Source organism: Agelaius tricolor, unplaced genomic scaffold (genome assembly GCF_023055355.1).
Source record: "Agelaius tricolor isolate 1412-34295 unplaced genomic scaffold, bAgeTri1.0.p SCAF_17, whole genome shotgun sequence".
NCBI lineage: Eukaryota > Metazoa > Chordata > Aves > Passeriformes > Icteridae > Agelaius > Agelaius tricolor.
This window is the reverse complement of record NW_027269277.1, coordinates 18,968,113-18,990,923: the sequence shown is the minus strand read 5'-3', so window position 1 is coordinate 18,990,923 and position 22,811 is coordinate 18,968,113. Positions and strand designations below refer to the sequence as shown.

The following is a 22,811-nucleotide window of genomic DNA, read 5'->3' as shown; positions in this document are numbered from 1 at the left end:
TCTCTGCCCTGAGTGCTGCTGGTGCCAGCCCTGGCCTGGCAGGGCTGGGTGCTGGCACAGGAACACTGCTGGGCCCCTCACAGCACTGGGGGCACAACTGTCTCTTCCTCTTTTCCTGGATCACAAGAGATCCCTGCAGTGCAGAACTTCCCCTGTGCTGCTTCCTGCCTCTGTTCCTGCTCAGGCCACGTGTGGAGGTTTCAGAAATGGCACACACCGAGTGCCTTGTCCTGATCCCTGAGGAATTAAAGGTAAATCTCACTCCTTGCATCCTACCAGACTTTATTGAGGCCCTGTCTATCCTTGCAGAGCTCTTTCCTGTCAGGAGAGGCCTCGTTTGTGGCACAAAACTCACTGTTGGAATAAAGCAGATCTATTTCAGCACCATAACATTTTATTAAACTACACTATCAAAGTCACATTGATGGCAGGGAGAACATTGCTATCAGTGCATATTTCCTGGACTAAGACTGTATTTGTAGCATCCAGCACTTGCTGAGAAAAAGGACACTGGAACAGAATCCTTAAGAGACAGTAGAAAACTTCTACAAAAGTCAGGGCAGTTGGGAACCAGCTGAGATCTCCAACACTTCAAGACAAAGTTGTGAGGGAAAGGGATTTTTAAAAATTTACTCTTAAGTGGTGTTGAGCTGACTCAGCTGAGGTAAGGTGCTGGTGCCCAGCAGTTTTTAATGGCATCCCTGTCCCTGCCTGTTCACACCCCACACAAATATTGTGTACTGCTCCTCGTGACCTGTGCTGACACCTGGATACAACAGCTCAGTGTTCTACAGTTATAAAAACCTGCTGCAGCTCTAGACCAAACAATAAAAAGTAGCAGAAATACATTCTATACAGAAGTAAAAAAAAAAAACAAAACCAACAAACCAAACCCAGTTGAATTCCAGACAAATATTAGAGTACATCAGGTTGGGTTTAAAAAGTCTCAAATCTAACACCTATGTCACTATTTCTACTCCCCACGAGCTCTGCCACAGCACCAGCTCAGAGCTGCTTCTGGCACTGAGGACACCCCCAGCTCTGCAGCATCCCTGGGAGGGGATGGTGACAGACCTTCCCCAGGGCTGCAGCTGGGGTGTGGATGAAATAAGGCTTTTCCAGTCTTCCTGGGAAGACTCAGGGTTCAGTGAAGGGTGGGAGCTGTGTGTCCCAGCCCCGGCTCCTGGCAGAGCAGAGGGAGGTGGGAGGTGTGGAGAGCACAGAATGAGGGTATGTACAGCAGTCTGCAGGGACAGGGGCTCGGGGCCTCTCCCAGTGAGGTCATGCCCAGCCAGCTGGGATCTGCTCCACAGAGGTGTTCTGGGCTCTCAGTAGCACCCATCCTTCCAGGAGTCGTCCTCGGGGGCCTGGGGGGTCTGTGCTGCCTGGAGGAACCTGGGGGGACAAAGCAACATGTCAGGGACAGCTCCAGGAAAAGCCTTGTAGTGGACACAGGTTTGGGGCTTGGGTTACCAACATCCCCCTGCCATGGTGAAGGGTTGGGTGATGCCCTGAGCATCAGCAAACACCAACTTGAGGCACTTTAAGAAATTCAGTGGCTGTTACTGGATACTTAGACATTGACATCTGCCAAATTAACACTGTTGTGACTTCAGCCCGTGACTGAGTCCAAGAGAAATATTTTTCCATGCAAATACAACTGAACACATGAAAATTACTTGGGTATGCAGAGTACCGATATAAATTAGGAAATTAAAATTTCCCTTTTTCATGTTTTTAAAGATTTCAATGTAAGCTCTAATGGGATATTAAAGATCAACAAGCACTGGTTGCTTATTAGTCTGGTATCAATCATATCATAAAAACTGAATCAACTTAATTTCCCTCACTAATGAATTGTAGCATAACAGCTGTTAAAAAACCAGCAACAAGAACAAAAACTCCAAGTGGTGTTACACCACTCCCCATGCTCTGCTTTCTCACATGAACTTCATGGCATGAAGTTAGCACAGTGCCAAAGAGCTCTGCAGCCCCTCTCACCTCCTGGACGGGGGCGGTGCCTTTCCCTTGGGCACGGCCACCCCTCCCACGCCCAGCCGTGCTTTCAGGGCAGAGCCTTTGGCCACAGTGACCATGGTGCTGCTTCTGGAAGTGCAACTGCTGCTGGGAGAGCCCGTGTGGAGCTGTGCCTTGCGGACTGGGGGGACAGGAGCCGTGTAGCTGCAGGGCTTCCCCACCTGCCTGCCGGGCAGCAGGGAGTTGGCTCCCGAGGCCGCCTTGGGCTGGCGCCCCGTGAGCGGGGACTGCGCGGCCCCCGAGGAATACCTGAGCTTGCTGGGAGTCAGACCTGCAGGGACACAAGAGCACCTCAGAGGGCTGGCCAAAGGGAGAAGGGAATGGAGACGTGTGGGAGGTGAGGCACTGACCTGCTGACCGCTGCTGAGTCCTGGGGATGCGGCTGCTGGGCACCTGCAGGTCGGACTCCAGGCTGCGGCTGCTGCGCACGGCCTCGAGCGCGCGCAGGCTGCTGCGGGCCAGGTTGGGCATGCTGTGCCTCAGCTCCTCTGAAAGCAGACACAGCCTCAGCCCCCTGCTGCTGCTCTAAGGCTCTGCAGAAACCCATGCACTCCAAAGCAGAGCAGTCTGTACCTAGTTCTTAGCTTCCAGTAAACAGCAGTGATTTTGAGACCACAGGATAAGGAGGCTGGAAGAGACCTTCAAGATCATCCCATCAACCCAGCTCTACCATGATCACCCCTAAGCCACATCCAGAGATGGTGACTCCACCACCTCCTGAGGCAACTCATTCCAAGGCCTGACCACTTCTGTAGGGAAACAATTGATTCTAACACCTAACCTGGACCTCCCCTGGTGCAACTTGAGGCATTTCCTCTTGTCCCTTCACTTGGGAAACGGCAGAAGAGAACAACCCCCGCCCAGCTGCACCCTCCTGTCAGGAGCTGTAGAAAGCAGTGCTGTCTTCTCTGAGCCTGCTCTTCTCCAGACTGAACAACTGCAGCTCCCTCGACCACTCCTGGTGCTCCAGCCCCATTACCTTCTCTGGCCACACTCCAGCCCTTCAATGTCCTTTTTGGAGTGAGGAGCTCAGAACTGCACACAGCACTCGAGTATGCCCAGCAGAGGGGGCAATCCCTGCCCTGGTCCTGTGGCCATCCTGCTCTCGATCCGGCCCCTGCGTCCCTTGGCCTGGACCCCTGGGCACCTCCCACCCAGCAGCGCCAGCACTCCCAGCCCGGAGCCCTGCAGAGGGATCCGTGCGTGCCAGAAGCCCCGTCCCTAGCTCAGATCGCCCTCACCTTCGCTGTTGGCGTACTTGAGGCGCTCCTGCATGGGGCTCTGCACCGCCCTGCGCGGGGCGCGCAGCCGCGAGGCCGCGGCCCTGCCCAGCTCCGCGCCCGACGAGGGCGATTGGCAGCGCGGGGAGCTCAGCGGGGATGGCGAGTAGCGGTGGGCGCTGCGCAAGGACAGCGAGCAGTCGCAGTCGTCCTCGTCCTCCAGGCTGTAGGTGTCGAATTCCTGGTCGCTGTAGGTGCCGCGGCGCAGCGAGTGCAGGGAGGCGCTGGAGCTGCGGCGGGACACGGAGGCGGAGCTGGAGGCGCAGTCCTGCCGCAAGCCTGGGGACACGGGGGACACGGGCAGCACCAATTCCAACAACACAGCCCGAACGCCAGAGCAATGCTTTGGTAGTGATTTGTTTCACTCTGGAAGGAGGGTCAGGTTAAAACCTGTCCTCTCCAGAATCCATCAGCAGGAACAGCATCACCTGCATCAGCGTTGCTTAATTACAGCACTGGTTAATTACAGCACTGGTTAATTACAGCACTGGTTAACATTCAGGGGACCTGCAGTGCTCCCTAATCCCACCTGAGACTGTGGACATTGCCAACAAACTCCAGCAGGTTAAGTAGGTACAGGAGTCTAATCTACAGGTATGGAGTCTCATTTAGAGGTTAAATCTTTTAGTTTAATTCATTCTGCACCCACCAGCATTTCAAAGGTGGAAACAAAGATTTCAAGTCTGCCTCCCATGAAAACACACCTGCCTATGTGGCACCTGGGTTATTTACAGCTTCTCACCAGTTTATGCCATTATTGAAGTTTTCCTGCCTGACAATATAGAAGCAACTTAAAAAAAAAAAACTAAACAAAACACCAAACTCAAATAAAACCCCCCAAAAAACCCCAACCACCCAAACCAACCAAACAAAACTTACTCTCTTCCTGCAGCCGTGCCATGACCTGGACATCAGTGAGGTCCTGCAGTTTGTAGCCCATGGAGATGGAGTCGTCCGAGGTGCTGAGCTCGCTGTCCACCGAGGACTGGGAGCTCAGGGCCGAGTGCATGCTCAGGTACCCTGGGGGAGAGGGACACAAACCCAGTCACACACCCACAAACCCACCAGGAGCAGCAGGGATCTATCCCAGCAATGCAGCAGTGCAGCTGTGAGAAATAAGAATTTAGAAATTCCAATGCTCCGTTTCTAACCTGCAGTTTTCAGGTGCTTTTCAAACGAGGACAGTGAGGCTGACTGGCAGGAAGCAGCTTGGTCAGTGCCCATGTAAGAAATTCATTTTACACCTGAACTTCACACCTGTGTTTTCCATGTCAGCACTTACTCTCTTCCAAGCTGGTTGAAGAAATCATGTTGGGAACCTGCTGCTTTTTCCTGCCTGCTGCATTTGATCACAGTTGGAAAGGGCTGCTCAGCTTTGCTGGCAAATAGTTTATTTTAACATCACTGCTGAGTATTCAGGAAATGCCCTGCCTTCAAATCTTCTCAGAACATTGCAGGAAAACTGTGAGCTTCAGGAGGCTGAAATAATACAGTGACACAAGTGTGGCTCTACCTTAAAGGTGCATCTGGGTGTATGCTGCACAAATACACACTCCAAGTCAAGATATTGCACTATAAAATCCCCTTTCTTTCCTCCTGGTGTCAGGAAAAGACTGTAAGAGTTGAAATAAATCCATCCTCAGCTGGGCTTGCACCTGTAGGATGTGGTGGAATGAACAAGCACAGGTTTCCTGCTGTAATTAACAGCACATTCAACACTGATTAAAAATCCAGCTGGACCTTGAGACCAGCTTTCTAAAAGGCAAAACTCCCAATCCAACTTTGTTTAGTTTGGCTGTTGCATTTCAAAATGAAGGTCTAGTTAAAAATAGCCAAGGAGGGGGAAAAACTGCTCCTCCTTCCATCAGTAAAGCTGAGCTGATGATGGTTTTCAAACAGAAACCACATCTGGGCTTTGTCAAAGGGGCTGGTTTGGTTTTCAAGGGAAGTCAGTTAAACATTTTCCATTTGAAGGGTAGAAAATCTGTTTTTTCTTGGAAATAAAAGAAGATTTGGGTCAGTCAGATTGACAGGAAACTTTAAACTCGTCTTAGCACCTGCACAAGGCACAGGGAAGAGGCACCTGAGATGAAGAACTCATCATGCTCTGAAAGGACAAAGCCTGTCCTGGCCCTGCCCTTCCACCCAGCACATTTGCAGAGGCCAAAGACACTTTGGTTTTACTCATCAGGAGCTGCTTCTGGGTGAAAAGGTGCTCAGACACCTGGATTGCCCCCCAGCCTCATATGAAAAACAAGAAATTGCCTTAGAGATGTTTCCCTGCAGAGCTCAGCTGGCAAAAATCCTCAGTCCTACGTGCATCCTTTTGTTTGCAAAACAGAGATAAGTGTTAATTTCTATTTATAGCAGAAAATCAGACCTCAGAAATAAACCTGCACCTGTGAAAACAGCCACAGGCAACCCTTCTTTTTTCAGAGGGAAAAAAAGTTCATTTAACATCAAGTTTGGAGGCAGAGACTGTTAAACATGCTTTGTGTTTTGAAACATGCAAAGTAGGGTTTAGCAATTTCACACAAAACAAACAAATAAGGACGAGTCCTTTGATAACAGAGCCAAGAGGCAAAGCCTTTGTGCAGGGAACAGCAGGAACTGCACCAAGGATAACAAATGGAGCTCTTGGAAGGGTATTCCTGCCTCCTCAGGCACAGGGAGGCTGCAGGCTACAACATTTTGGAGGAGCTTCATTATCAGGCTGTAACAAGAGTCGTGGCTGAGCTGCCTCTAAGGTAGGGAATCTTCTCCACACACAATTAAGGCTGAAGGAAAACTTTTGGTATTTTGTTTTAGCTTCCCACTCAGGCAACTGAAGGCTTTACCCTGGAGGCTTTGGCAGCTTTTTGTTCCCTGCATTAATCAATATTCCCAAGAGAAACCTTCCCCAGAAAACTGAATCCAAGTGACTCTATAAAGATCACATCTGCAGTCTACAACTTTAGTCAAGAGCAATATATTTTTGCCCCAACAGCTGCTTTCTATTTTAAGCCACTTAAAATTAGTACAATTTATAAATATATATATATATAGGGAGAGAAAGTAGAGAAACCCAAACCAAGAAATAACTACAGGACATTTAGAATGCAAGGAGGTTTTCTCCCACACAAATGAAACCTGGGTGAGGAAGGGAGCAAACAAAAAGGGGAAAACACCACGAGTGGCCATGAGAACTTTTCCCTGTGCCAATCCCTACCCCTCCTTGCATTTTAAAGAGCCCAGTGCTGCAGTGCCATGCCATACCTGAGCTGCCACAGGTTAGTAGTGCTTTGTTAGTCGATTTGAGGTGCCCAGGAGAGTTTAGTGCATTGCTACAGGAGCCTGCCTCGGAATTCAGGTTATGTGCGCTGGGAGATGCCAGGGGGCTGCAATACAGGTTTTTCCATCTACTGGCTAGAAGGAAAAATACAAAAAAGCCACAAAGGTTAGCAAATTATATATTTTGGAAACAGAGAGCAAGATCAAGAACAGGATTAAATTCTGCAGCAGAGGTATTTGCTGCTCCCTGCCACGTTGCAGGGAATGCAGCAGTGCCCAGTCCCCCACTGGTGTCCTTTAACTGCTTCTGTCCCCTCTGAGGAACTCCAAGAGGAACTCCTGACAAGCCTGGCCTTGAAGAAGCCAAACATTTCACCAAGCTCCAGTGCTGGATGGATGACTAGTTCCATCAGTATCTGCCACCTCTACACTCCCTTGTCACAGACACATTTTATGGAAAATCCTTTCCTTAGGATTGTTCCTCCTGAGAAGCTGAGAGGCCTCAGGAACAAAATGTAACCAATGGTTATCTGCTGCTGTGGGATGCAACAGGTGCATCTGGGATTGGGCTCATGTGCTTGTTTCTCATTAATGGCCAATCACAGTCAGCTGGCTCAGACTGTCTGAGACACAAGCTTTTGTTATCATTCTTTCCTTTTCTATTCTTAGCCAGCCTTCTGATGAAATCCTTTCTTCTAATCTTTTAGTATAGTTTTAATATCAAATATATTATAAAGTAATAATTCAAGCCTTCTGAAACATGGAGTCAGATCCTCATCTTTTCCCTCATCCTCAGACCCCTGTGAACACGGTCACACCCCCTCATTTTAGCGACCTCACTGAACTTTATGTTACAAGTGTGTTATTCTGAATTTTTGTGATGGAACAAAGACAGTGTTAAACCACAGAAATCATGCCAATCCAATAAAATAAAATAAATAAAAACCAGCTATTTGAATTAAACTCATTCAGCCCACACACACTCACATGTTCACAAACGAACCAAAATAAGGCAGGTGGCAAAACCAAGTACCCCCATCCTTACTGGAGGTGGAAATAAGCAGCTACAACATTGAGGAAATTACTCACACCATGATCTGGAGATACTCAAAGGTGCTGCTCAACTGCACACAGAACTCAGTTCTCCCTACTGTGAGAATATCAGCTAAGAATATAATGAAGATTTTAAGAATATAATGAAGATTCATCATATTAAGTTTTCTTTTTTTTTGTTTCTCCCACAAATATTACCAGGTCAGACTAAGCACAACTGAAACCTGATACATTTCAGAGAGAAAAGAGGTAATCAAAGAGATTTCATTCAAATTTCTAAGCACAGATGGTTTATGAAAGCAAATGAAGTTTGTTCTCAAAGTCTATTCCGTTATCTCCAATCAGGAATGCCAAGGTTAAACTCAAGAGTAGCCTGAGATCTCAAGCAGTGCCAAACACTGTTAGAATGAAAACTAAAATAACCCAAACCAATCCCCAAAGCAGCCACCTCAGACTGCAAACCACAGGGCTCGAATTGTTGGTTCAAGTGAAATCAGAATTTCTGCATTCCCATGGAGACAAACCCTCAGACAGCAACGTGAGGACCCAGCTGGGGCTGCATTCCAGAGCTCAGGGATATCCATGAACTTCCAAAGAGTGACTCTCTCAGCAGTGTGAACATGGATATCAGGGATATCCATGAACTTCCAAAGAGTGACTCTCTCAGCAGTGTGAACATGGATATCAGGGATATCCATGAACTTCCAAAGAGTGACTCTCTCAGCAGTGTCACTTCTCCACACACTGCTTTTGTTGTCTGAAGGTTCCTGAGTCCAGTGGGACAGAGGAGACTGCAGCACATGCCTGCAATAATCCTGCAGCTGCAGCAAGTCCTGACCAGGAGAGCTGCAGGAGAGGGAATCTAGAGAAGGTAAAAAATAGTTCCTCATTCCTTTCCAACCCCTCAGGGTCCAGGCTGTCAGGACCTCAGTGTCCTGCCCATTTTACACAAACCTGGGGGCATTTGGGCTGACACAGGCAGGACATGCACCAGGTGCACTGCAGGTGATGCAGGACAGAGGTAGAGCAGAATAAATTCATTTTTGTCCTGTGAACTGCAACTGTTGTGAGAGCTGTCCCACCACTGAAAGCCCAGGTGGAAAAGCAAAGCCCCAAAGCCAGGCCCCAGAACACTGCCTGTGATCAGAGATGTCCCCACTGCACACAACATTCCAGGTTTTTATTTCAGGCAGATGAAATCAGGGATTTCCCCTCAGGATTAACACAGCCCACAGCCACCAGGAAGTGCTTTTAGGGGATGATAAACTGGAGGAAAAACCTGGTTTCCAAGTGACACCATTTCTTCAAGTTTAATATTTCATTGCTGTAAGCTTTGAGCAGCAGACAATTTCTTCACCTGGGTAAGAGCAGCTGGGAAGATCCAGCAGGAATATCCAGTAGGATATCCAGAGGAGGAGTCATCACCACTAGGAACACTGAGCACCAGGAGTTCTTCTCCAGCAAGAAGCTGCAAGAACAGTTTGCCATGGTTCCTTTCCCACTCCCCAGCAGCACATTTTTTCCTCTACACATTTTTTCCATTTAAAAATGTTTAAATATTAACAAAACTTAAAAATTCAAGAGCCTGACAACACTAAGCTCGATTTTCCTGCTTAGAATGAGATTTGCAAGGGAGCCCAGAGCAGCAGAGGCTGCAGCTGCCCTACCTTGGTCCAGCCTGTTGATGAGGGTTCTGCAGGCAGCCTCAATCTCAGGGCTGGGGTTATCCAGCACCTGCCGGCACCACTTCAGAGGAGAGGCTGTTTTCTCATCCATGGATTTCCTTGGAGACACATAGAGCCTTTGCAAGGATTCAAAGGAGACAGGAAGAAATGCTCGTTAATTCAAAGCACACAGCTACCAAAGTGCCATTTGCTAGAGTGTAGCCATGAGGAACTAACAGTTACCCAAATTAAAAAATTCAGGTTTAAATAGCATATTATGACTCAGTAAGAAAATTTACTGCCACAACAGGAAAATCAATGGCTTCACAGAGAAACCCAGAGGCTCTGCAAGGCAAGGTGCCATCCTAGGCTACTGCAACAGTTGTTGGAATACTCACCTATCTCTCCCTCCACTGCCCTCTTCCAAACCCCCCCCTCAGAGGCAGTGAGGGTGTGAGGTGCTCCTAACTTGAGCTGCAGGGTGATCTCCTTCCAGGAGTTGTGGTTGTTGTTTAAAAGCCTCTGGATGTGCCCTCCCAGCAGCTCTGAGACAGCCAAAGGTGCATTCCCAGGTTCCAGGGATAAACCCCTTCACTGGAGGATTCAGACATTCCTAGACAGGCAGGAAGTGTGGCTGTGCTTTATCTTCCCTGTAATGTCAGATACATTCTCCTGCAGCCTAAGTGTCTGCCACATCTCTGACACTTCCACTGCTTTGCATGGACACCCAAGATCAGCCTTATGGACAGGCAGATTTATTCATCCTCAACTCCTGGATTATTTGCAAGGGATGGGGTGGAAAGCAACATCTTCACCAGATTTCCCAAGCAGAACATTCCTCTGAGAAAAGGTCAAATCTGGAAGAGCCTTTGCTATAAAAGCAACTCAAGTATTTTATTTACACATCCCACATTTGTATTTTTAAAAGCAAAAAGCAGCTCCCTATTTTTTAATGTTTTTGCTGTTCAGCAACGCATTCAAAACTTGTAAGGGGAAAGAAAGATCAGTCCTCTGTACCTCCAAAACTGAAACTGTTTTTAATTCTTGCAGATCACCTGAAGAACACCCTGGTGCAGAGGGCAGTGAGACCTCGACCCAGATCTGGAGCCTGAAGGTCTTCAAGGTCCCAGCCAGCCCAAATTCTTCTGGGATTCTGTGATTTGTGGACATCAGGTTTGGCTCTCAGGTTCCCCCTCTCCTGAGGCTCTGAGGAGCTGCTGGCACAGCCTTCAGCTGCTCCCTCTGCACTGGAAAATCCCCAGCAGCAGCTCCAGGAACTCCTGGGCCAGCCGGGAGCTCTCCCATGCACACAATCCCACAGCTGCTGCTTTCCCACCAGCACCTCCCTCTCCTGGTGCTGCTTCACCTCAGGAACTGCTCCCAGCTGACAGAGAACCCTCCTGGTCACCAGCAAACACCCATAGCCATACCTGTATCCAGAGCATTACCCCTTCCTCAGGCCAAAATCCAGTATTTAAGCATAAAGTAACCCTGGGGGTGGAGTTAAGACTTCAAGAGATGTCTGCCTGTGCTCCAGTTGCCTCCTCCTCTCTCTCCCAACTTTTGTCACTCCTGCAGCAAGGTACACAGAGCCTTTTTGCTCCAATTCCTCACTCTCTCACAGCCAGCTCAGATCCAACCCATAGAACACTGATTTCCTCAACAAAACCGCAGTAAATCAGCAGGAACGTCAGTCATTATCCCACTCATTCCTGAAAACCTAGGTTTAAAATACAGAGAAACACTGTGGGACTTACAGCTGTCAGGTGTCCTGGCTGGAACACCAACACCTGGCCAAGACAGAACACAAACAGCTGGGATATTGAAAATGTTGTACAGGTCTGCCTGACCTACTGCCCTGGCTCCTGTCCTGACCCTAACCCTGATCCAGGCAGGGGTAACAGGGAATGCAGAAAGCAACACTCCCCAGACATGGCAGTTTTTGGGGCTATGAGATGGATGCATGCACACTGCATGCAACAGCTCTCCAAATACTGTTTGTCACCTGCAGAAGGACATTTATTCTCTATTTCTGTTTGTCACCTGCAGAAGGACATTTATTCTCTGTTTTTTGACACACCACTCCTGACTTGCCAGCCCTGCCTCTGGTCAGAGCCATCTTTTTCAGGGAACAGACTCAGCCTCTTTAGTCACAACTCAAACAGAAGCTCTTCCCCACCAAGGTTTACACAAACCCAAATGCAAATAAAAAAATCCAAAGGCTAATTTGTTATTGATAAAATAAATGCTGAGGAATGAATGCAAATATTCCTGACTCTCCAAAGGTACCTCTCAGGACAGACCCCCCAGCCAATCTTGCTGCATTTCTGCATGGATAAATGAGCATTACAAGCACTCAAATCCAATCAAATCCAGGAAGCAAAGTGCTCCCTCTCCCTGGATTTACTGTACAGCTCAGACCACAAAAGGAGCAGTAAAACCATCAGACAAAAAAGAGGCCAACAGCCTCCTCAGGGCAGGTCAGGCTGCTCTGCACATATTCCAGGTTCAGGGAGAGAATCCTGCCCAGCTCCTTCCCTGCTCCATCCCAGCTGAGGATGGCAACACTTGTTTGCTTGGCAGAGCCATTCCCACATGGGGCAAAGCTGTGGAGTCCTCTGGGCTCTGCCACAGGACTCTGATTTTTTCTGCTGACAAATCCATTGGCAAGAGAAGCTCTCACAATTTCCCCAAACCCAATTAAGTGAACATAGCTCAATTCTTCAGAGCACTGACAGGCAACTTAGTTTAAAACAAAAGGAATTCTGGTTTGATTTCACAGCACCAGGATTCCAGTTTTCCTTCTGCAGGAGCTTTGGGAAGGGCTCAGCACCCTGATTCCTCCAAAGGTGCTGGCACAGCACTAAACTAAAAGCTCCAGCCCCTCAAATATGTGAATGTGAATATTTCTCTGGCCATATTAAGAGCCAGAAGTCACCTTTTCCTAGGCTCAGGAAAGTCCAGTGAACAGTGTCACCCACCAGAGGCTGACTTAACCCAGCCTCACATCCAGGGAGCTAAAACCTTGGAAAGAGGGTGGGGTGAAAAGGTAAAAACTTTTGGATTTGTTTAAAAACAGTCAGAATTTTTCTTTCTGGCACTTTCAGCCTCCAGGCTGCTTGATTTGCCAGGGGAACTGAATCCCAGAAGCACTGGAAAAGCAGGGGCCACCCCAGAGTCAGGCAGAGCTGAACACAGCCCTGCTCAGGACCAAGCCTCACCCTGCAGTCTTTCCTCAGCTCAGCACTTTGGGTGTTCCCTCTAAATGTCTCTGAATGTTTTCTTTTGTCAAACTGCAAATGAAAATTGGTTATTTAGATACTTACAAGGCCTCATACAAAATGCACAAAGTAAACATTTGGGCAAATATTCCCAGTTTGATGGATTGGGGGTTTGTTGTATAAATTATTAAGTACAAATGAGATTTTATTCAGCTTCTGAGAGGAAACCCTTCAATAACAAAGTATCTTTACTTTCTGCTTACTAATGTTTGTGTTTACCCTGTAAAACAGAGTATTTTGTGACAAACATCTCTGGTAAGGACCAGTGCCACAAGGATTTTTCTTTCATTAAGTTGTAGCCATTCACAAATAAATTTGTGATACACTCTGCACTTTATTCTGACATAATCCAGAGCACTAAAACCAAGGAATATTCCAGAGATACTACTTCCCTTATGGAATCAATGTCACAGAAGGATTTACAGGAGTTAATGGCCACTATTGTTGGATTTTGAAATTCCTGCTTTAAAAAAACCAAACCCCAAGAATGCAGGAAACACAACAACTTTCTCAACTTGCACAATGCACCGAGAAAAAGCATCCTCACACTGAAAAACTGATCAGAGCAGCTTTAAGAGTGAAATCCCGGGAATTTTAGATCCTGCTCATGCAGAGGATCTGCAGCAGAAATCTATAAATTGTAAGAGCAGAATTCAGGCTGCAGAAGGCTCTAGAACTAGTGCATTAGGGAATTAAACTGAGCGTAAAGCAAAGGCCATTTCTGAAGACACAGCTTGGGTTATTATCCATCTTCCAAAGCACTTGGCACCAGTGTCTGCAGCAGCTCCAAAAATGGCAATCACTGCACTGATTTGCAGACCTCTGAGTTATACACAACACAGCAAGTAGAACTCAAACAGCTGAAAGGGTTTAGAATGATTCAGGTGTATGAGATGCACCTCCTTCAAGTGCTGAAAGGCACTGAATTCCTCTCCAAAGCATGGACTTCAAACAGGTAATACATTCATTTTCCTTTCCTTTACATATCAGACTTCAGAGAGTTGATTTTCAGATTTACACTCTGCTTATGCTGTGCTAATCTCAAATCTAAACACTCTTGCTGAACAGAAATCCTAACACAGACAAGACAGGAGTAGAAAGTCACAGTGAAACAATAACATCCAGGTTCTGAAATGACAGAAACATAAAAGGAAAAAATGGGGAAAATCCTGTGGAGAACACTCCACACAAAAACATTCTGCTGTTAGCCCAAGGAGAGGACTGAGCTTTATTCCTAAGAAATTGCAAAGAGAGGAAAAAATGACACTGCAAAGACACTTTCTCATGTCTATTTAGGGACTAATCCTGCTGAACAAAACACCAAAAAATCAGTCCCCAAGTCAGAGCAGCTCCAAAGCTCATGTTAAATTAATCTCCTGCCCCAGCCAGCAGCCCATGGTGATGACAAGGCAGCTGGGGTGCAGCTCCAGAGCGCTGCTGTGAACATACAGAGACACAGACAGACAGACAGACACACACAGACACACACAGACACACACACAGACACACACACACACAGACAGACACACAGACACACACAGACACACACACACACAGACAGACACACAGACAGACACACAGACACACACAGACAGACAGACAGACACACACAGACACACACAGACACACACAGACACACACACACACACACACACAGACACACACACACAGACACACACACACAGACACACACACACAGACAGACACACAGACAGACACACAGACAGACACACACACACACAGACAGACAGACACACAGACACACACAGACACACACACAGACACACACACACAGACACACACACACACACAGACACACACACAGACACACACACAGACACACACACAGACACACACACAGACACACACAGACAGACAGACACACAGACACACACAGACACACAGACAGACACACAGACAGACAGACAGACACACACACACACACAGACACACACACACACACAGACACACACACACACACAGACATACACACACAGACACACACACACACACACACAGACAGACACACACAGACACACACACAGACAGACAGACACACAGACACACACACCCACCCCCCCCCAGCAATCCTGCAGCAGGCCCAGCCTGCTCCCCACCTCTCTGGCACTGACCCTGAGGATTTCCCTGCCTACCCCTGATTTCACAGAGATGTGAGGAACGGGAGGCACAGCCTGCAGCACTCCCAGCCTCAGCCAGGCCCAGCCAGCCCTGCCATCAGAAGCAGCTCTCCCTCCCAGGCCGAGCTCTGCACGCGATGTCAGCGCCAGGCAGGTTCTGCCTTTCAGCTCTGCCACCAGGGACGTTCCCACAGAGCTGCACGGGGCTCTGAGCAGCTCCTGTACCCAGAGATGTCCCAGCAGGGCAGATGTCACCCAGCACAAACAGGCAGCACTCACCTCAAACCAGTCAGGAAAGCTTTGGAGAAGTCACTTGTGCATTATTTAATGCAACAGAGGTAAAAACACCTGATAAAACGATCAGTCTGAGAAAACAGGACCTTGCAAATCGCTGTTTCTAAGTCATGTAGATCTTGTCAGCAGCACCCTGTGACCAGGAGAGATCCCAGGGAAGCTACAGCACAGCCTGTGAAGGTATAAATGGATTACTCAGACACTCTGTAAGTAACCTTCTCCCCCAGGCTGGAGGCACAAGGGGCTGCACTGGTAGACTTCCTGGATTTTGTGCAGCATCATATCCTCACTTGGTGGAACTTCCCCAGAATTTCTCTCCCTATCTCTGATGGTACAAGCAGCAATGGTTTCCTCCAGTACACTGAATTAAAGACTTAAACATGAATGTAGAAGAGGGTCACTGGACACAGAGCTCAGGCTGAGAACTGCATACCCAGGAAACTCCTGCACTGGCATTTCTGAGAGCACAACACACTCCTGCTCCCTGCAAACACCAATTCAAGGGCACCCCACTTGCTGTGCTGAGCACGGATTCAGGCAGCAGACAACTCAACACTGAGGAGAAGACAGCATGACCCAGTTTCAGTCAAGAGAGAGACTTTTGGGAATGAGAGCTGCAACTCAGGGATTCACCTGAGTGCCAGGGATTCCTTCTTCTTCTCACCCCATAGAAAAACCCCAGAATGACAAACACTGGGGAACACAACCAATGTAATGCTATCAGCGGCAGATCTGGTTTGCTCCCTGGGTAAGAGGGAATTTGGATAAAAGCCTTCCCAAAAGAGCTCAGGAGCTGCCCTGTGCTCGAGTCCAAGGTGAGCATCACTGAGCTCCTCAGTGCCAGAGCCCAGCTCCATGGCATTGGTCTCCAGGATATTTACAATTTTGAGCAGCTATCTGAGAAAGGGAGCTGAGGGAGCAGCCCAGGCCAGGCAGGCCAGGGCAGAGTTACAGCAGCTGGGAGTGGGCTCTGCCTCGGGTTTCACACAGCTCAGCCGCTGCAAACACAGCTCCAGAACACAACCTCAGAGCTGCTGACCAGGGCAGCTGCACAGACACTTCTGACACTTCCAGCTGAATAAAGAGAATTATTTCAAAATAGAGAAGGGACTGAGACTCCACCTGCACCTGCAGAGAACAGCAAGAAATCCTTCTCCAGTCCATCCTCCTTCCAGGGAAGAAGGATGTACAATATTTTAAAAAGGATTGCAAATACACAATACACTCAGCCATTCCCTCTGGATTTGCTCAATCCAGGCAGCACTAAATTCCCCCCATCAGCAAAGCCACCTTGTTAGAGCTGATCCTAAATTCACAGAGAATTAAAGGCATTTGTTGGGTTTTCTTCTTGTTTGCTTTAAGAAAACCCTCCCTCCCCTCCAAGCAGTTTACTGGTTCTTGCTGTGGGAAAGCACAAACACCTGCAGGAGCTGCATGTGGGATGTGTTTATGGAGACAGTTTGGGATATTTGGCAGTGAGCACAGGCACTATTGATTGTACACAGGATTCATTCCCCACTTTCAGAACGAGCTCCAGAACAAGAAGCCACCACTAAAAGCAGCTTCCTGTTTCAGCAGGTTTGTTTGACAAGAGGAAAAGGGAACAGATGGAAGTGATGCAGCACAATCAAAGATAATTTATGGAAACAGCACTTGCACAAGTGCTCTGGATCACCACCCTTATCCAGCTCCTCAGGGGCCTCTTTGTCACAGGTTACCCTGTTCCTACCAAATCTGGCATAAAACAGAGCTAAGAAAGCCACAAGGATCCAAAAAGGGGCAGAGTGAAGGGTACCTGGGAAAGAAGGGCCTTACCAGCCACCAACTGAAGGAAAGGTCAAAGAAGAGAACTCCTGAGCACAGAATCTCTCCTGATACTCTGGGCAGCATCCCCTGCCTGGATAAATCTCAGCCTCTGAGACTCAACAGAATTTGAAGACTCTCCCCTGTCACAGGCTCTATAAATGTGAGTATAAACCTAGCTGCTTCCATTAACACAGAAATAATAAAGTTCATCTTCCATATGCAACCTGTTAAATATATTCCCTTATATAGTTTTAAGAAATCTGCTCAAAATGCTGTTGAGGTATATTGAAGAGTTCCAGTGATCAAGTATTTGGGTTTCAAAAGTACACTTGCAAAGAAAAAAAAAATCCTGTTTTAAATGTAACCTCAAATTCAGGCTGGAGCTGATGCCATGACCTCATTGAGCTCCATTCTATTAACAAAAACTTTACTTTCCCTTCTAACAGCTAATGAATGTTTGGAGCTGAAGGTTTGGTTTGTGTTCAGCAGCCCTGTCCTTGCTGCCAGATTAATCTGGCTACACAAATTTGAAACCCAATTTGCAGAGCCCTGCGGCTCTTCCTTCCTTGCAAATTAACAACTCCGGGTAAAATCTCAAGTCCCAGCTATTGCAGGAGCTGGAATAAGCCTTAAATGTTACATTTCCCTTGCCCTTCCAAAGGTTGTTAATGTACTAATTCATAAAACAAGTTCTAAACAAGGCTGGTGGTGGAGGGGAGAGTCCCAGAGAGTCGGGTCAGTTAAGGATTACATCATTGATCTGGTTCAGTTCATGTCTCTGAACAAAAGAGGTGCTTAACTGGAAAGAAACAGCCTCCAGGAGCTGGGAATGGTTTGTCTCCTCAGGTCCTAGCAAAAGCCACAAATTCTAAATGGTCTATGGATTCTTATTGACAAAATTGTTGTTAAAATATGGTACTTGACAGTTGTATACAAGGTTTAAAAGCTCCATTATTCATCTGCATGTGCTATATATAACTAAACTTAGAGGGAAAGGAAGCTGCAGCAGTGGCTGGAAGGAAGGGGGAAAAACCAGCATCTACAGGTAAACTTATTTTTTAAAACATAATGGTCTGGCACAATGGACATAAAAATAAGAACAGTCACTAATGAGAACTGCATTCTTGCTGCTAGAAATCCAGGTCCTGTACAGAAATCAGTTTATAGCTTTAAAGGAGTTGCTCACCTAACCACAGCACATCCCTGTCCCCCAGGCCTGGGGGTACCTACCAGCAATCCTCCTCTTCAGGGCCATTTTCCAGTTCTAACACTTTGACTTCATCCAGATCCGCGTGACTCGGAAGCCCCTCCAGATCTGCACCCTTTTCACCGGGGTTCTGTTCATGGATCGCAGCCGGGGTGTGGATCCCTGCCATGAGCAGGCTGCCCAGGAGCTCAGCGCTGTCACTTGGATCCACAGGCGAGGGACACTGGCCATTGCTGTGCCTCTGCCCCCCATTGGGAGACACCTCCTCGGGGGCACTGTTGCAGCTGTATTGCACTGGGGCATCCAGGGCTCTTCTGAAGTTGTTCTCCCCTTCCTCCTGCCTCATCTTGCTCAGCTGGCTGTGCAGATCCGCCATCAGCTGCAGCTCCTGCTGCTCGGCCATGGCGTTGATGCTGTTGTTGATCTCCATGCCGTTGAGGCCAGGCTCGTGGTTGTCCACCCCGGCGCGGATGTCCCCAGGCACGTTTGTCCCCAGCAGGCTCCTGCTGCTCCTGCTCCTGGCGTGCTGATTGTCCAGCTCCAGCCTGCGGACCAGCTCGCGCAGCTTCCGCACCTCGGGGCCCACGTCCTCGGGGGGCTCCGGGCCCATGGCCGAGTGCTCGGGGGCGTCCCTGCCCAGGGCCGGCTCCAGAGCGGGGTCCTGCTGGATCAGCGGCGCGTTCCCGGGCACCACCATCCTCCGGGATGCCCGCTCCCGCTGCAAGGCACCAAACACAGCAAACAGCCACGAGAGCTTTAGGCAAGTGGAATTCGACACCAAAAATTCTGGCTTTTCTAAGCATCGGCTAATTACACTGGGGTGGAAGGTGTCTGAATTTCATCCAAACCCAAAAAGAATGACTGAAATTAGGGCTGAACATTGCAAAGCCCACAAATTCCTCTTTTTGAACTGCAAGGATGTGCACCTGTTCTGCTATCAATGAGTTTAATAGAAGGAAGCTGATTTAATCCCCCACAATAGTTTAGTTTCCATCTGTTTACCAACAAAATACTTGAGAAAAGCACTGATGGAGCAAAGTCAGGAAACATCATTAACAAGGTACTGACGTCAGACAACAACAGTGTCAAGAAAATGGTGAAAACATCCTTTGTTCATTACCAGGTTTATCCTGGAAAAACAGAAAAAACTTGGAAAAATTTCTGTATCACCTTATGCCAAAGTAACAACAGGAACTGGAGTTACTGTGGTACATGAAAATAACCTTAAGTAATGTTTTTACTGGTGTATTTTCCTGTTAAAATTGAAAAGAGAGGCGTGCAAACGGGGAAAAAATAAAAAAAAACCAACTTAAGATTACACACTCCACTGAGCCAAAAAACCCTGAAGTGTATTTCACACTAGTTTTACAACATGGGCAAACACTGCTTTTCCCCTCCACTTGATTTACGTGAGTTCTCAGTTTCACTGGGCACATTCATTTCCAAACTGACTCTTCACTGAAAACCCCTAAACTAACGGTCCACGGAGGAGCAAAACCAAAAAAAAAAGATTTAAAAAAAAAGGTTAAAAGTAAAAAAAAAAAAAGGTTAAAAGTCAGAAATCCTCTCTGTTTTGCAGAAGGAGGAGAAGAGGGGGTGAGTCAACACAACCAATTCAAAGTTTAAAAATTGATGCACTTGTTACAACTGCAATCAAACCCTGCCTTTTTGTGGCTGTGGATGTTCTTCCCCCTCCCTCTGCTGCCTGAAAATGTCATCTGTTTTTAAGTGACAGCAGGCAAAGGAAACCACAAAAACTCAGTGTCACACAAAGCAAGGTTACAAACAGACACCCCCATAGGTACCTCAGCATCTCTCTATTATTTAGGCTGTTGTAACAGCAACAGTTGGGTACATTTCTTTTAAAATACATTTTGTTTTGTTGGGGTTTTTTAATTGATTTTTTATTATTATTTTGGTCCTCTATCTGCAAGATGTAAATTTTCAACTTCCACTCAATTTAATAAAAAAATACAAACAGCCCTTAGGAAGAGCTGTGAGGAACAGAGCACACTTTCCACCCATGTTCCAAACCTGTGCCTGTAAGCAGCACAGCTGAAGGCATTTTGCTTTGGGGAAAGTAAATTTACTGTGGAGTTACCAAGCAATCCCATTCCCACCCATGTGGCAGCTTCAAAAAGCTCCTCACGTGGATTCCCACTCCTCCAAACCCATAGGATCCCCTCGGGTAACTGCACTGAGATTTCCAAAGAGATCTCCGAGGAAGGGGCAGTGTGATTCCCAGAGATATCCCAAAGCTCAGCAACTCTCAGGATGCACCAGTGGAGCGTTCTAGGAGTTCCACTGTCCAAGCAAAACAGTGGCTCAAGGAGGGAATTAAGGAGATGGGTCACCCAAAAAATTGGTTCCCTTCCAAGGGTGAGGAGCTGCAAAAAAACCTAACGTGAGGAAAAAACAAACACTGAGGGGAAAGAGCAGCTGAAAAGCGTTCAGTCTTTCCCCACAACCACTAAGCCGAAAAACCACCAAAAAAAAAACCCCCGCAAAGACATGCGGGGGAAGAGATACAAACCTGTGAAAGTTAATTTCATCGTGTAACGGGGGGAAGAAATAAAATACGTTTAGAAGAAGGCAAAAAGGCGGCAGCCGTGAGCGGGTCGGAGACAATAATTCGGAGTTTGCCGAGCAGACATCCGGGTGTCTCACCGAGGGTAACGGTCCCCTCACCCCGCGGGCTGCCAGGGCCGGGGGCTCGGAGGCTCCGAGAGCTGCAGGGGCTGGGAAGGGACTGGGGGGGGCCTGGGGGGGCTTCCATGGGGTTTAGGGGGTCTTGGGGGAATGATGGCCATTGGGCTCACGGGGGGTGCAGGCTCTGGGGAGGCTTCGGGGGCTCTGAGAACCAGGGGGGAGGCTATGAGGGGGCTGTGGGGGACTCTGATGGCCATGGGACTGCGTGGGGGGTTCTGGGGGGCAATGATGGCCGTGGGGCTGGAAGAGCTGGAGGGGAGGCTGTGAGGGGGCTGCGGGGCTGTGATGGCCATGAGCGCTGTGAGAGGGCTCTGAGAGGCCGGGGGGTTGTGATGGCCGGGGGGCTGTGGGAGCTCCGTGCAGCTCCGAGAGCCGGGGGGGTGAGGCAAGGGACGGGCTGAGGCTCTGAGGAGGGCTCTGAGCGGGCTCCGATGGCCGTGATGGGGGAGCGCGCTGTGCGGCACCGGCGGACGCGACCCCCGCGGGGGGCACGGGCGCGGCCGGTCCGCACCGAGCGCGGCAGAGCCGAGCGCGGCGGGCACCTCCCCCCTCGGACGGTACCTGGATGGATGGATGGATGGGCAGACGGCCGGACAGGCGGATGGCGGTCGGTCGGAGGGCGGGCGCCCGCCCGGTCGGTGCCGGTGCCGCCTTTCTCCGGCGGCTCAGCCCGGCCCGCGAACGGCGGGAGGCGCCGCCTCCGCCCCTGTGTGGGGAACGGGGGATGGGGGCGCTGCGCCTGCGCGGGGCCGCCTCAGGCGGCGGCGGGCGGCGGGCGGGGGGCGGCCCCGGTGAGGGGCACGGGAGTGAGGGGACAAGGGCCGGGGCAAGGGGGGAAAGGAAGTGAGGGGGGATGGCGGTGAGAAGGGGAAAAAGGGGATGGATGAGGGGGAAAGCGGGGAGTGATGATGGGAAGGAGGTGAGTGGAGTGAGAGGGATGTGGACGTGAGTGAGGTGGAAAAGGGATGGATGAGGGAAATGGGGATTGAGGGGAAAAGGGGGGAGTGGCGGGAAAAGGGTTAAAAGGGAGTGAGAGGGAAGGGGTTAAGTGATGGCAGAAAGGGGTAAGTGGGGGAAAGGGGCGAGTGAAGGGGAAAGGGGAGTGAGGGTGAAAGGGAAACGGAGCAGGTGAGGGAGGAAAGGGAATTAGAGCAGGTGAGGGAAGAAAGGGGATGTCTGATGGGGGAAAGGGGTGAGAGGAGAAAAAGGGTCAGATGAATGAGGGGAAAATGAAGGAGTGGTGGTGGGAAGGAGGTGAGTGAGTGAGTGAGTGTGAGGAAGAAGAGTGGGGATCAATGAGGGGAAAAAAGGTTTAAAAGGGGGAAAAGGTGAATGGAGAAAAGGCAGTGAGAGGGAATGGGGTAAGTGATGGCAGAAAGGGGGTAAGTGAGGGGCTAGGAGAGTGAGGGGGAGGAAAGGAAAGGAGTGAAAAAGGTGAGGAAGTGAGGGAAGAGGGGAAGGGAGAGAGGAAGAGGAGCAAATGAGGGGAAAAGGGCTGAATAGGGAAGAGATGAGTGAAGGGGGAAAGGGTCTCTCCCTGTGCATGTGATCCAGAAAAATGCACAAAATACAGCTTAGCTGGGATCTCCTAAAGCTTGGTGCGTGTAATGTCTCTTCAGGACAGTTTTATCAAACAACAATAAAATAGCTCCATTCTTTGACATCCTCCTCCCAGATGTGCCTGTTGGACCCACACACAGCCTCTGGCACCTCCTGATAAGAAGTGTTGGATGTTTGGCAGTCACCAAGGCCACGTGCTACGAGCAGAATCCAGAATCTCGTTTTTGTACCACTTGGCCTGAACACCACATCCAGCACTGGCACTGCTCAAGGTGTGTCCTGGTGTCAGCTGGGCTAGTGTTAATTCTGTCACTCTGTTGTTAATTTTCAGATGCTCTGGAGAGGTTTGGTCTGTGCAGAAGATGGGATTTCCAAAAGCAGAGGTTCCTGTGCCACCATGGGAGCTGTAGTGCCAGGATGGTTTTGCCTCCACCTCTGCTCAGTCTCCACCAGCACATTTCATACCCTTTATTTATTTCATTTCATTGAAATAATCTGGTCAAGATTTGTCC

At 48.8% G+C, this 22,811-nt stretch overlaps 1 protein-coding gene across 2 annotated transcripts; it reads right to left on the bottom strand.

The window, feature by feature from the left end:
- Positions 1-374: 374 nt before the first annotated feature.
- Positions 375-21,462, bottom strand: LOC139597447 (SLAIN motif-containing protein-like). Of its 2 annotated transcripts, XM_071442820.1 has the most exons (9): positions 21,301-21,462; positions 18,054-18,748; positions 9,308-9,441; positions 6,573-6,722; positions 4,197-4,337; positions 3,279-3,596; positions 2,388-2,525; positions 2,002-2,308; positions 375-1,395 (listed from the first exon to the last, which is right to left on the bottom strand). In XM_071442820.1, exons 2-9 carry the CDS (start codon positions 18,725-18,727, stop codon positions 1,329-1,331), a joined length of 1,929 nt encoding a protein of 642 aa, XP_071298921.1. In that variant the 5' UTR covers positions 18,728-18,748; positions 21,301-21,462; the 3' UTR covers positions 375-1,328. The 2 variants fall into 2 exon arrangements, with proteins under 2 accessions (XP_071298921.1, XP_071298922.1); XM_071442821.1 differs by lacking the exon at positions 6,573-6,722.
- Positions 21,463-22,811: the final 1,349 nt, after the last annotated feature.